Source organism: Pseudopodoces humilis, chromosome 13, assembly GCF_049639895.1.
Source record: "Pseudopodoces humilis isolate 2021_Gansu_Grassland_sample_001 chromosome 13, ASM4963989v1, whole genome shotgun sequence".
NCBI lineage: Eukaryota > Metazoa > Chordata > Aves > Passeriformes > Paridae > Pseudopodoces > Pseudopodoces humilis.
The window spans coordinates 4,654,736-4,668,781 of NC_142212.1; the positions used below are offsets into that span (position 1 = coordinate 4,654,736).

At 41.6% G+C, this 14,046-nt stretch overlaps 1 protein-coding gene across 14 annotated transcripts in view; it reads right to left on the reverse strand.

Moving 5' to 3' along the window:
- The window catches only part of DOCK3 (dedicator of cytokinesis 3), a 183,288-nt gene that overhangs the window by 44,265 nt on the left and 124,977 nt on the right, over positions 1-14,046 (reverse strand). For 8 of the 14 annotated variants that reach the window (XM_088061612.1, XM_088061614.1, XM_088061621.1 and 5 more), the window contains 7 exons: positions 10,839-11,009; positions 9,583-9,669; positions 7,237-7,429; positions 6,291-6,418; positions 5,223-5,369; positions 3,119-3,217; positions 949-1,043 (listed from right to left, as the gene is read on the reverse strand). In XM_088061612.1, the coding sequence (XP_087917738.1) occupies positions 949-1,043; positions 3,119-3,217; positions 5,223-5,369; positions 6,291-6,418; positions 7,237-7,429; positions 9,583-9,669; positions 10,839-11,009 (920 nt within the window). The remainder of the gene's footprint in view (positions 1-948; positions 1,044-3,118; positions 3,218-5,222; positions 5,370-6,290; positions 6,419-7,236; positions 7,430-9,582; positions 9,670-10,838; positions 11,010-14,046) is intronic. The other 6 variants (XM_088061619.1, XM_088061624.1, XM_088061617.1 and 3 more) reach the window with 3 other exon arrangements.

The following is a 14,046-nucleotide window of genomic DNA, read 5'->3' on the forward strand; positions in this document are numbered from 1 at the left end:
AGTAGTATCAAAAGAAGAGCACATCTCTGATTCACATGCAAGCAATACTCCAGTAGCACTGCTAAACATAACTGTCAGTCTAAAGCTTTGTGGCAAAATTATGCCCAAGGGAACAGGTGGCCTGCAGCATCTGAGGGAGCTACTGTTTCAGGTGGATTTCTTTTTTCTTACAGAACTTCATTGAATCTTTACACTTGAATTACTGAAATCCACTTCTTTCACTTCTCATTAGCAGGGTGGACTCACAGAACATGCAGCTCAACTGAGCAGGCAGCCTTTAAGAGCATTTCCATGGTGTTTCCTCAGAGTGGGAATGCTCCAGCTGTCAGCCAGTCAGTGGGAATTCCACAGCTAGTTTAGCCAAGGGAACTAGTGAATAATTCCAGCCACCCTGTGTTTAACACTGCTGCTGAACCAAAGAGCACAGTACTTAGCCAGCAGAAGCAAGAAACTGAGATAAAGTGGAGCATTAAAATGGCAAATGGCAACTGAATTGAGAAAGAACTCTTTGTGTAATGCTTTGGTGTCATGGCTGGGGTTTGCTCCCCCTTTTCCAAAATACGTAAGAGCCTCTCCTTGCTCAGCTAAGGAGGGATGTTCATGGGAAAAACCAGATGCTCAGTGCAGGGATCCCCTGACAAGGGAGGGAGAGGCCCATTAGCACCCCTTGGTGTGGGAGCTGGGCTTGCCCTGTGGGCCTGCCCTTGCTCCTCAGCCCCTCACCCCCAGGGCAGCTCCTTCAGCTCTGCTTTTAACTCCTGGCTCTGACAATACTGGTGAAGTTTAACAAACCCATGAACACACAGGTTTGGTCCAGAGTGTTACAACACCGCCAGAATGAGGACAAGCACTCCTGAATTCCTGTCTTGAGTTCCTCAGTCTGAGGAAAAACACTGTCCCCAGGCTGCCACAGAATAGCAACACTTTACATCTGGCTTCTCTACTTACTTGCTGGTGAGCAGCCTCATCACCATCCAGTCTCGAGGAAAGACACTCATCTTCATCAGGTTCCGAAACACACAGAAGATCTTCAGGAGGAACTCCTGGCACACAGGGAAAAAGAAGTAAAAATCAGCAGTAGTTACATGTGAATCTATTTTCTTGATTGTAAGAAAGACAATTAAGCTAAGTGTGCTCTACTTAAGCTTTGTGTTGCAAAGCCATTCACCTGGAAACCTGGAAGCAACATACATCGGAATATGGCTCTATTCCTTTTGTTTGCATCTGATACACAGCTTCTAGCTTCTTTAAAATCTTCACTTCCACAGGGAGAGGAAAATCTTGTCTATGTGCATAATTGTATCTGACTTCTCATATTATCACCCAGAGTTCCAGTGTAATTTTGCAGCTATTTTCAAATATACTGGACTCATAATCACTTTTTAATGCATTCATTTTATTAATTTATCTGTCCAAATTTCTTTGGACTTATGTCACAATTTGAGAACTAACCACACCCCCAAGCCCAATAAAACTCCTACACAGGTTTTCTAAAATAGTAACAGAAAACCCCATTTCTGGCAACAAAGAGCAGCAAGAGACACATTCAGCTGAATGTCTGCTTTCCAAAAAAAAGCCCCAAACCTGAAGACATTTCTGGTTTTTGACCATCTGCACCTCCATGTCTGTACAGAACAACAGAGAAGATCAAACATGACAAGTTGTTGGCCTTGCAAACTATGATTTTGTTGTTTTGTTTTCCTTCCAGACAAAATCAAAATAACAGAGAAATTGGTAGAGCAGGAATTCTTCAAAACCATACTACCATTATGCCTTAATGGTATTAATGTGATTAATATCTTGGTGGAACTGAGCTCAGAGTAAAGCATTAGAAGCTCCTTGCCTTTTGGCCTCATTTTGCCCAGAGTGTAACAGTGGTAAGTGAATAAAATGCCTTTCCATGCCAGAAAAAGTATTGGAAATATTGGTAACAGCCATATTTGATAGGAAAAAAAGAGTAATATATAAAATCTTCAGCCTTTGTGGCACTCTTGGAACATATACTCAGATTATCAGCAACAGCTCTTTTGGGCATAAAGACAAATTTTAGTTCAATGACCTCTCCACAAATCTGACATAAGAACTTCAGTTTAGATGCCTTTCAAAATATCTATTAAAAAGTATTATGAATTAATTTACCAAATAATTTTCCTGTGAGCAATTTGAAAGTTACCAGAAAGGCAGAAATCTCAGATAACTATCAACCTGAGATACACTGAACCCTGCAACATAAAGATAAGAATTTTATCATCCCAAATTCATCTCCCTGATTTATTCAGCTTCTCTGTATGCACACAAAATATTCAAAAGCTGAAAGTCTATCCATAAAGGACTTCTCACTGCTTCTCCATTTCATTTAAGGTTACAGAAGTTCCTGCCACATTACATTGTTCTTATTGTGCATATTTGAGTGCCATGCTAAACAAAACTGTTTTATCTAAAAGCTTGTCTTTATTTATAGGATTAATCTGCTTTTTAAACAAGCTGTTGCTGGAGATAATCCTCTTCCCCATCGAAGTTGAGGTAAGAAGTTCTGCTGGTGTGAAATATGAGATGTGCCATTCAAAATGTCAGAGGTCTGTGCCCTCACCAAGCCCTGCTGTTCATGGAGAGCCATAATTTAAGCTGATGTTCACAAAGAAGCATGCAGCAAGTGGAGTGGTAAGGTTACAGCTTTCCCAAAAAAGATTTCATCTGCTAGAGACGTTTGTAACCCCCAAATGGCTTGAAATTGTCTTCTGGCATAAAATCAATACCCTTTGTAAGAAAGCTCCAGTGCATACTGAACATGTAGTAAATGCTATACAACAACTGACTTCACATTCACCGGACTAAAACAACCCTGTTCCTCTGCCTATGTTTTATATGGAACAATTACAATAGCCTTTATGTCCAACAACATCCATCCTGGGACTTTATTTGCTGTTATAATTTGGTGCCCTGTGGTTTTAAAAGTGTTTTTGTAACATTACACCAATGATTCTAAAAGTGAAAGGAGGGTCCCTGAAGAGAGTGCCAGTGGATGGGAATGATTAACAGGGAAAGTGATGCTGGAAGGAGTCCCCTCTGCCCTCCCATTCTGAGGGAATCGCCCTACAAACATCACATCTTTTTGTACCTTCAGTTCATCCTTGCTTTGGAAGTTGTCCAGTAAGTGCTGGAAGTGAGTGTCTGACATCTGACGAAGCAAAGATAAAAGGCAGGAGACATATTCTCCCTGTTGACCAAATGAGAAACTCTTTCATTCAGACAATCTGAAATTTCATAGATACAAAGCTTAACCCAGGGGAAGGTACAAAGGGAGGGGTCTGAAATGGCCCCAATGCCTATGAGGGGACAGCTGACATGCACAGAGATTGAAAGTACTGCAGGTTAACAGTTCCTGAGTTAATACAGGGATAAACCTCCAGGAGGCTCCTCCACAGATGCCGGTTTGAAAGGTCTTTTAATCAAAGTTGTAGTCTAATCAAAAATAATTTAAAATTATTAATACAGACATTAACAAATCACCCTCCAAGCATGCAGGTTTTGACAATACCTTTTTCAGGTACTTAATATACAGTGTCTGTCAGAGGTGTGACTGCAGCTCATGCCAACAGACCAGCAATTGTTTGAACTAAGTGACTCCGACCAGTAAAGCAGTGACAGCTTGGGATCAGGCTGGGTTACAGAAGGTGTCTGGAAGCTGTAAATATATGGCTTATTAGTGTTCACCAAGTTCTGTGCTGTGAAATCTCCAGTCACTGACAGGACTGCAGTCAGATTTCCTGAGCATAGTCTGGGTAAGCCTACATGAGCTACAATTACATTTCTGTAATTCTGCAAAGCAGATGCATCCTAACCAGTTACCACAGCATCCCAAAGTGTTTTCCAAAGAGGAGCTCCCCCATTTTACAAATCTGAAAGCAAAGCACAGAGAAGTTATGCAATCTGTCCAACAGAACAAGCAAAGTGGTGCCAAAAACATCAGGACTGGATCTGTTGACTGCCAGTCCCTTGCACAACACTATTTTTTTTCTGTTACAGAGAAAATGCATTGGAAAATGCACAGATCTAAGCCATATCTAATAAGAATCCACATATCACTGTGCTGTGAAATGTAAATTGAGGAACAAATACAAGGGACTGTGCTTTCCATTTTATTGTTTTTCTAAATGGCTCAAACATCTACCCAGAAGCTTTGACATGGGTTGTTGCAATAAACTTTCCAGGGCTGAACTTCACTAGGAAGAAAGATGTGCTCTTCTGTGTGGGCTGGCATGTGGTAAACAGCAGTAAGTCAAATGGCAGCAGTAAAAGGAAATTGAGATATTACTGGGCATTTGCAAGCCAGTGCCTTTCTTGTCCTGTATCAAAGAACATCTCGTTATCTGAGTTAACAAGTAAAGATCCAACCTTCTCTCTTGTGTGAGAAGTGCACCTTAGTGCACATCTGCCCCCAGCAGCACCGCTGAGGTTTCAGCCATTTGCTGAAAAAACGAGTCTAAAAAAAGGATGTTCTGAACAGCAGCTTAACATCCTACATTGTGCAAAAGCTGCATTAGAGAGTCTGACAAACAAAAATAGGCTAGAATAGGCTAGAATAGAAAAGGGCAGAAATCCAGGAAAAAAGAAGGCTGAACAGCAAAATTCTATTATTTTTCTTCTCTTCCACTGCATGTCAAAGAAAAATTTCTTCCCTGTGGCTAAGGCTGGCAGCCTGGGTACAGTGGTGGCTTCTCCCACCATGCTCAACAGCTCACTTGGCTTAGCATCTCTTTATTTCTTTTGAAAAAGTGTTTCATTTGCATGAAATAATCAATAACCCTGGACAGAAGCTCCCCAGGGTGTTAAGCAAAAGGATTTAACCACAGAGCGCTGTGATATTCTCAGTTTTGGGGATCACAGATGGATACTCATTATAGCCCTTGGTGATACCACCTTAGGAGTTAAACCCCAGGCAGCTCCCCAGTAGCTCAAGTCTTAAGCAATAACTCTCAATCACAGCTGCAAAGACAAACAAGAAAATAATCTGGAAATCCATTAAAGTTTCCTGAGCTCCACTGCTTCCTGCAGCCCTCACTAGTGCAGGGAGAAAGGAATGGGTTTGTGGCTTATTAAGGGAAAGAGACAAAGCCCTGGGCATTCATGCAGCAGAGATGATGATGAGGTGCCAGTGGTGGTGAGGGACTGAACCAGAGGTTAGAGAAGCAGGAAATAGAAACTGATTGTTAGTTACTAACAGTGATTTCTGCTGTGCACTGCGGGCAGCGCTGCCCTCTTACCGCCTCCTGAGACTGCGATTTACTCATGATTGTGAGCAGAGTTTGTAACAGCACGTCCAGGAGGCTCTCCACCATCATCTCAACCTCCTCCACGACATCTCCCTCCTACAGCAAGTGGTGAGCAAACAGACAGTTAGAAACTGGAGAGATTGAACTGGTAAAGACAGGCTCGGTGGGACAGAGCGCTCTGTAACAGCTCATGGGAGAACAATCAAATTCCTCATGGTACCAGATCCTGTTGTTCTGTCAGTGTGTGTGTTACCTTGACAGTCTCTGATGGAAACATTCAGGGTCACAGCCATAAAGGTTAGTCTATAATCAAAGGTCTAGAACACAACAGGAGCAAATTATATTCGGGAACCTTTACTCCATGGCAGTACTATTTTAGCTTATTTCCATGATACCTTTCATCTCATTCCTTTCACACAAACCCATGACTTTTAATTGGAAATACACATTGGTATGAATTATATTTAGCACCATGAGCTTCCTACTTTAGTCAGGTGGGGAAATGTCACCACCCCCTTTGTGAGCATTGCTTTACACAATCTAGTTGCCATTTGAGATCAGAGTATTATGACCATCAAATCTAGGTGTTGAAACTCAGCAACAATTTCCAAAAGTAAGTGGGATTTCATTGATTGGATAATTTTAGAGTATATTTTAATGCAAACCACAAAGTGCTAGTTACTGTCTCTTGCAGAACTACGAGTCCTTGAGCTGTGTAGAACTTTTAAACTCCACTGACATCTAGGTTCTGGGCTTGCATGAAGAAAATTAAACAGTGTCAAAGCTGGTGAGGGTGTATGCGATTCCCCCTCCTAACAGCAAGAACACTGTGTAATCAAGATGCTCTGAGTCACACACAGAGCCAGACCCTCATTTCAGATGTTCTCCTGCTGACAGCACAACCTTGTTTTTAAAAGGTTCTTTGAAAAACTTGTATTAACCTATAAAAATGTCTCACTCTTCATTTTACTAACTCAGTGGTGCAAATAAAAAATTAAAATCAAGTAGCAGATTTACCAAAGAACTGGTCTTGATTATGGAGAAGATACTACTGAGAATCCCAGAGCAGATAAGCAGTTCCTTCTGCTGTCGTAGGTGAAGGTGAATGTGGTGAAGGACTACAGGCAGCAGGATGCGCCGGGACTCTGAATGAAGGAAAAGTTTCAAATGTAAGGAAAAAAATATTTACAAACAATTACAGTGAATGGTTTAAACAAAATTCTTACCTTGTACTGAGTACAATAATTAAAGTGCACTAATTGAAGTCCTCTCTACAGGAAGGAGAAACCCAATGGAGCTTTCTATCTTCCACTTCGCCTTCATAATTTCATTCAGATCTTTATGTATGAAATACACCCACAATCTTCACCCATCTTCCACTAAGTTCTTAAAGACTTTTTAAAATTCTGTTTTTAAAGTATATGTAAGCAATAAGGATATTTAGGTAAAATTTTAAGAATTTAAAGAGTTACTAAAATGTAGAGCTAAAGTTATAGCAGAAAGATTAAAGATACTTTAAAGAAATGCGGTGGGTTTCTGACACAACTATCCCCCCTGTTTCTCAGGCATAAGCTGGCTGGAAAGGAACTTTTCTTCCTGTCCATGATAAGAGCAATGCTATGATGGATTTATAAACATTTCCTACCATGGCGAAACTTATAAACTACTTGTGTTGAACGGAGTTAAGAGTGTTACAGAATCTTCTGAGCTGGGACACACAAGGATCATGGAATCCAACTCTGAAGTGGAAGCCCTTGTGAAAAGAGGGATCAAACCCACAATGTTGGCTTTATTAGCAACTGCCCCAACTGAGCACATGAATACATTCATCAGCAATGCTGCCAAGAGAAATAATTACCGACATTATTGACATTCAGCAGGGAATTATTTGCAACAAAGCCACTGCAAAAGCTCCCAAGGTGTTGCTGCCCTCAGTGAGCAGCAGCCCCGAGCCCCGGCTCACCTGAGAAGGAGAAGAGGCGGCTGTCGACAGTGCGGGCGATGGACTGGAGCTTCACCACGTCCATGGACTGGCCGATGTGCACCGTGCTGGGCATGCTGCCCAGCGTGCCCCGCACAAACTCCGCCACCTCCTGCACCGTGAACATCTGCAGCAGCTCGTCAAAGATGGCAGGGAAGGAGTTCAGCAGGGCAGCCTGCGGATACAGGAGGGAGCTCACACTTCCCGACCTGCAGCTCAGTGCAGCGAGGTGGGAACAACAGCAACGCTGGACGAAGGGTCTGCACAAAGCTACTACAGACTGCTATGGCTGGTGGTCATGGTTTGTGGGACCTGGAGCTCACAGTGAACAAGTCACATGTAGCACATAGAAAAATCAAGTGCTGCTGCAACAGTAAATCTTAGGATAAGTTGCATACATAGATAGAGCTGCAAAAAGCTCTATTTTAGGATATAAAAGAAAAAAAGCAAAAAGCTGTATTTTAGGATACAGCTTATAAAACAGAAAAAAAATTGAGATCTCAGAGAACAGAAGATAGTCCATTTTTTGTTGCTTTACTTTTTTCAGTTAATACAATGCTTGCTTCTGATTAGAGAGTTCTATACCAATTGTTTGTACTGACTACCTAAGACAGTTAAAACTCTTCAGAAAATATCCTGAAGTGAAGAACCTACTGACAGACCCTTAACCAGCTCTGCCATGTGACATTCCAGGATTTCTGCAGCAGGGGTGGGGTGTGAGTCCACGTGAAAGAGGCACCACATCATGCAAGTGTGCATGTGATTCTGGCAGTAACAGATATTTCCAGTAAGCTGGAGCTATCCTTGAAAGTGCCTTTTAAAGTGCAGAAATGGTGTCAGCACAACAGCAACAAAAACCTCTTCATGTCTTATTTCCTATTTTTCAATTATTTTTTTCACAAGAGTAGAAAATTCCACGCTCAAGTTCTGCACACTCGGTGTTCTATCAAACAACTGCCACCACTTCTAATGTTTTAAAATTCTTCCCTTCCTCTGCATCCTACCCAAGCTCCACACCTGCTTCCTCATAACTATTTAAATTCCTAGATGCTTGCTTTCTTGAACCAGCCTTGCCTCCACTCCTTCCTTCCTGCCATTCCCACCTCCCTTCCCTGAAGCTCTCCACACAAACCCCACCGTGATTTCCTGCACAAGTTCAGATTTACCAGTCTTAACTGCAAATCTCTGTTCAGCTTTGCCCTTCGAGTCTCACCACTGTCAGTATTTCCTTTTCCTCAGAGATTTTTTTGTTTTCTCATTGCATAAACATTTCTGTATCTCTTCCATACTGACATGACTCTCCTAATCCATATAATCCCAGCCTACTTCTTTGCCAAGACTTTTTTTCCTTCAACAGTGAAATCTGTTTAATAGTATTCAAGCAAAATCAAGTTATTTTTACAACTAACATGGTAGAGCTCATTAAATTATTCCAAATATAAATTCATCTGCTTCTTCCACTTATTCTCTCTCAAAATCTTATTTTCTTACAATCAACTCAGATTACACAAATCCCCACAAGGCCAACTGGGTGCTGTCACCTAATTATTCCTGCATACCTACTAACAAAATAAATAAGTATAAATAATTTCACCAGCTCCTGGTACTCTTGGAAGGCAGTAACAACCACAAACCCAGTCACTGTCTTTATCTTTGGAATAATACAAGTGAAATTACAATATTGACCCAACAAATCCTTACAGGAATTTTCCTAAACTTTGTTACTTATAAAGCAGAAGGATTTCTGTATAACACACAGCAATCCAAGGGTAGGCACGGGATCTCTTCAGGAAGATTTGGAGCTATCCTGAGGTAACAATTTCTACAGTTCCTTGAAGGGTCCCATTGTTGCACAACACCCTAAAATATGCTGGAACATTATTCATGTCAAATTAATTGCCTGGGAGGAAGGAAATCAGTTTTACTCTCATTGCTGGAAAAAACTGAGATACTGAGATCTCTGAAATGTCCTGGAGAAGAGGACAAGTGTGAGGGAAATTACATTTGCCCAAGCATTTCTGTGGGTATTCAACAATTGCCCAGATTTCCAGAACTAATAATCAAATAAACAAATGCTTGGCTCTCCTGAACAATTTGACTTATATAATCTTGTGTACACCCTCAGTGCTGTATTTTTGGTATGTGGATGCCATAAATTTCTCTATGAATAACTGAAATATTCCACATCTCCAACTTTTAACGGACCGGCCACTTAAACATCAAACTCCAGTTTATATGCAGGAAAAGAGTGTTTGGGGTAGGGAAAAGAGATTAACTGGGAACATCCACAATGGAATACTTGAGCAGTCCTGGGGGATCATTACTTACAGAGTTAAATGTCGGCCTTGTTGTGCCCCCACATTTTTGTGGGGCACCTGTCCCGGCTCCGCTCGCCTGCCCTCCAGGCTGGGGGGCCTATGGGGCAATGGGATCAGGGGGCAACACAGTGGCAAGGGGGGGAAACAAAAATAAACTTTTCAAAGATCCAACAAGGACAGGCTTTACAAATTACAAAAGTCCAAAGTAAGAAATACCATAGTGAGAGAAAGGAGGAAAAAAAATTAAAAAGAGGAACAAAGAGAAAAAGGGAAAATCCTCAAAGTGACTCTCCCTCTGTATTTCAGACCAACACAACTGGAAAACATTCAGCAGATACTGTTTCCATTCACCATCACTTTGTCTGCAAAAACTCTGTGCACTGATTTCTCTTGTTCCTGGCTCATCTTATTATACCCACTAATGGGTGATTAAATAAAACATTAGAGCAGCTGTTCTCAAATCTTTCAGAGCAGCTCCTTAAGAAAAAGATCACTCCACTGGCAGCTTCCTGAACCAGCAGAGTCACTGCTTGGCTGCAACGTTCACAGCAGCTGCTTCTTTGGCAAAATACAGCAGGTGCTCCAGACATCTGTAATTCTGCATTAGTGATTACAAACCACCTTCACATTACCAGGGAGCTCTGGGTGCTCCATTCTGACATTCTCTGAGCAGAGGCATAAAACAACATGTTTGACATTTACAACTTACATGCTTAGGAACTGAACCCAAAACTCAGCAGCATCCTTACTCACTTTGAGTATTGCCTTCAGCCCACATGGAATCTTCATGAAGTCCCCTGGGCCATATTTAATGATGCATTAAATATGAGTATGGGCATCACAACATGTTTGTGGTCAGGCTGCACATGATTCTGACTGTAATTTTAGCACATGCTGGAATTATTTATCTGAGTGTAAATACATCTGTTGAACTTCTCACTGTGATGCTGCTATGGCTGTAAGTATTGATTTGAAGTATTATAATGAAGGATTTAGAAATTCTTGAGGTCAACCATAAGACATAGGAATGAGAGAGACTTGAAAACTTTTGCCAACAGCAAAAATTGCATTCTCATGGGAGAAGTCACTTCCTCCTCAAGTGCCCCCAGTCCAGCTCACCTGTACAAAGCTACTGTCTAATGCCATCAATGGGTGTCTTGTTTGCCAGCATCACGTTAGGGGGAAAACTCCACATGCCCACACCTCCTACCCGTGCAGGAACAGCTGCCCTGTGGTTTGCCAGTGGGAGTGTAGGAAATAGCAAACCTGTGTGAAGATGAGAGTCTCAGAACTCCTGCTGTCCAAGCTGAGCACAAATCTGATGGACTGGAAAAGCTCCTGGATGCTGGAGCGGAACTGCTCCTCCTCCATTCCACAAGTAGCTCTGGAGTAAAGGATCCGAGATTGGACAATGAACTTGAAAAGATATTCCAAGGCCTTAAGGAGCAGGAGAGGAAGGAGATCAGGACAGAGAAAAAGAGAGAAAGAAAAATAAAGGAGCTTTAAAGAGAACCAGGAAAGACTCTACATGCATAATAACTAAATTCTTGAGCTTTAGAAAGGAGAAAGAAAAACAGGTTTTATAAGTTACATAATTCAGTTGAGGAAGAGCTACTCTTAGGCAAGCACCCATTCTCAACCAATAATCTTTGTTACTTGCATGTATCACTAGCAGAAAAATTATGCATTTACATCAAAGAGATAAATCTGAGTTACATAATTTGAGGAAAATTTTGGTCAAGGTAAGAAACTTCTGGTTTTCTCATGACTTGACACAATGACTGAAGTGTCTAAAGAAGCTGTTCTGTTTTCTTTCAAAATTTTGTAAATGGCATTATTTAGAACTGCTTTTATTTGACAGCAGTGACCATGAGGAAAACACATTGTTCTGAGCAGCTGTAACAAGTCACTCCCTATCAACAGTTCTGAGACACCAACCCAGCAAGGTGACACTTCACACACCTCCTTGGTACTGGCTGTGCACAACTGCCAATGCCAGAATGCACCAAATATCAGGGCCATCTCTCCTTCCCTCAGTGCTTAACAGGATTTACCAGCAAAGCAGAATTAAGGGAAGATATAATTCATGGTTTGATGACATCCTCAAAACCCAGCACAGGAAAACAATAGGCTGGAGATTCAGCAATCATAGGCTGTACAGAAGCCTTAATAATATTTCACTGTATTCCACAGAAAATATTCTTGTCCCACTTCAATACTGGGAAACTGGAAGTTAATTCAAATCCAAATTTTTCTCCCAAGAGATATTTTTGCACCCATGAGAGTCCCTCACTGAACCACAGAATATACGCAAGTATGCAATACTATGTTGTAAGTTCTAGAATGCCACAGCTTTAAGGATATAGACTGGGAATGTGAAATTCCTCATAAAGCCATCATGAGTTTCAAAATGTCATTGACTCTTACAGCTTTTTTTTCCCCCAGAAATTATGGCAACTTTGGTAATTCAGCAGGTATCATTTATACTTCTGTGCTAAACCATGTTCCATGGAAGCTTCCTTACACCAAAGAACTTCATCAGGAAATATCAGCTGCGTTCCTGGCTCATTTCCAGACAAAGGCCCAGTGGTTCCCAGTCAGCTCTCCAAGGCTGACATCCCTGTGCTAACACCAAACCCAGCACATGCAGTGCTCATAGGAGCTGCTTTAGGGGTTCAGTACACACAACCATAATTCTCATCTGAAGGCCCATAACTTCAGTGTGAGAAATAAGTTTTGCAGTGAATCAGAGCATTTGTGTGTGAACCTCCATAATTCCCTGTGGAAGGTGAGATAGCAGGGCTCAGAACACTGCACTTCCTTAGCACAATGAGCCCACACAAACCAAGTTTTGGTAGCACAAGTCAGCACCAGGACTAACTTTGGCTCTTGCTACTACAACATCACAAATATAATGTGTATTTGTGCATAAAGACATACAAGCACGCTGAGAGAAAATCCCAGCCTTCAGTGATGTTTGGCACGATATAAAAGATCAGTATCACATTAAAGTAGGTCCCTTACAAACACAGTCTGTGTGCATATTCATGTAACAGGTGAGCACCTCTGCCCTGTGACCAGCAGGGAAGACTCAGGGAAAACCTCCTGAGGGAAAAAAGGCCTTGCTGTTGGTTCCCAAATCTAGGCAAAACCCACCTATAGTTCTGCTGGAAGATAATTCAAGCTGGAAGGGCATTTCCTTGACACAGTTCTCTAATTCTTAATTTCCTTAGGGACAATGGCTGTGGAGCCATTCATGGACACTTGGTTACACAAGTCCCCTGTGAGGCACAGGCAGCTGTGCCTGGATGAAGCTTTTGTGGAGCTTTGTATATGGCACAATAAAGGAGCATTATGTGTTCTAGGCAGAAATGTCCTTCCAGTTATAGCTCCTCCAAGTTGCACAGGAGGTTTTGAGAATTAAGAGCAGTCTTGAAGGAGGTAAGAAATTTTTGAAATCCTCTAGAACTCTCTTTGCTAGTGCCCTGCTTGGAAATCAGAATCCTATGAGACATCTGCGTGTCCATCATGAATGTACATGAGCAGCCAGGAGCCGTAAGGGTGCAGAGTATTTCAGCACCAGCTTTAGGGCACTACACTGAACAGATAATTCAGGGGAAAAGGGATACAGAGCTATCCCTGTTTTCTCAGTCAAAGAGCTGCTAATGCAAGGACTGTGGTGAGCACATCAAAGACCACAGAAATCCCCAACAGTAGAATTTGGTATTAGTAATGACACATTAGCAATGATAATGTCTTTGGTACAAACTTACTCCAAATGCCTGAAATAAAATCTGGAAACAAAGAAGGAAGTCAATCTCTTCACTATAATGGGAGAAGATAAAGACCTGAATTTGGGCCTGCAAGAGATACCTGCAAAAGCAACTGTCTGAATAAGATGTGACAGCAGTGTGGGCAGCAGAGGATGTGCTGTCAAGTCTGCACAAACTCTGCTGATAATTTCAATTCCTGTGCTTGGAAAGGCTTAGGCTGTCAGGTCTGCAAACTGACCTCCCTCACAGAGGGAACAGCCATGTTCTAGGCCGGCACTTGAGAGCCCCAGTAGGCAAAGAGCTGCCCTGGAGGCTGAGACACAATGTACCGTATTCACAAACTGACTTCCCTAACCCCAGCTGCTCAAAGACATTCCAGCATTCCTGTTGTTATTATTTCCAAACAGGACTGCTATGAGGCTCAACAAATGCAGATTATATAAGGACAATATCCTACATCTCAATTTGCTGCACTGCATAAAGCACTAATGAGTGGTTTGACAGGCAAGAAAACTTCCTCAAAGTTATTCCAGCTGGAGATCTTCCTCTCATCTTGTAAATTTAATAGCTTTTTTAGCAATTAAAAAAAGGAAATATAAGAATAGAAGAAAAAAAAAAAAAAAAAGAGGAAGCTGCTAATTCCTTGAAAAGGCATCTTTACCCTATTTTTACCATTCCATATGAATCTGTGGTTGAAAATT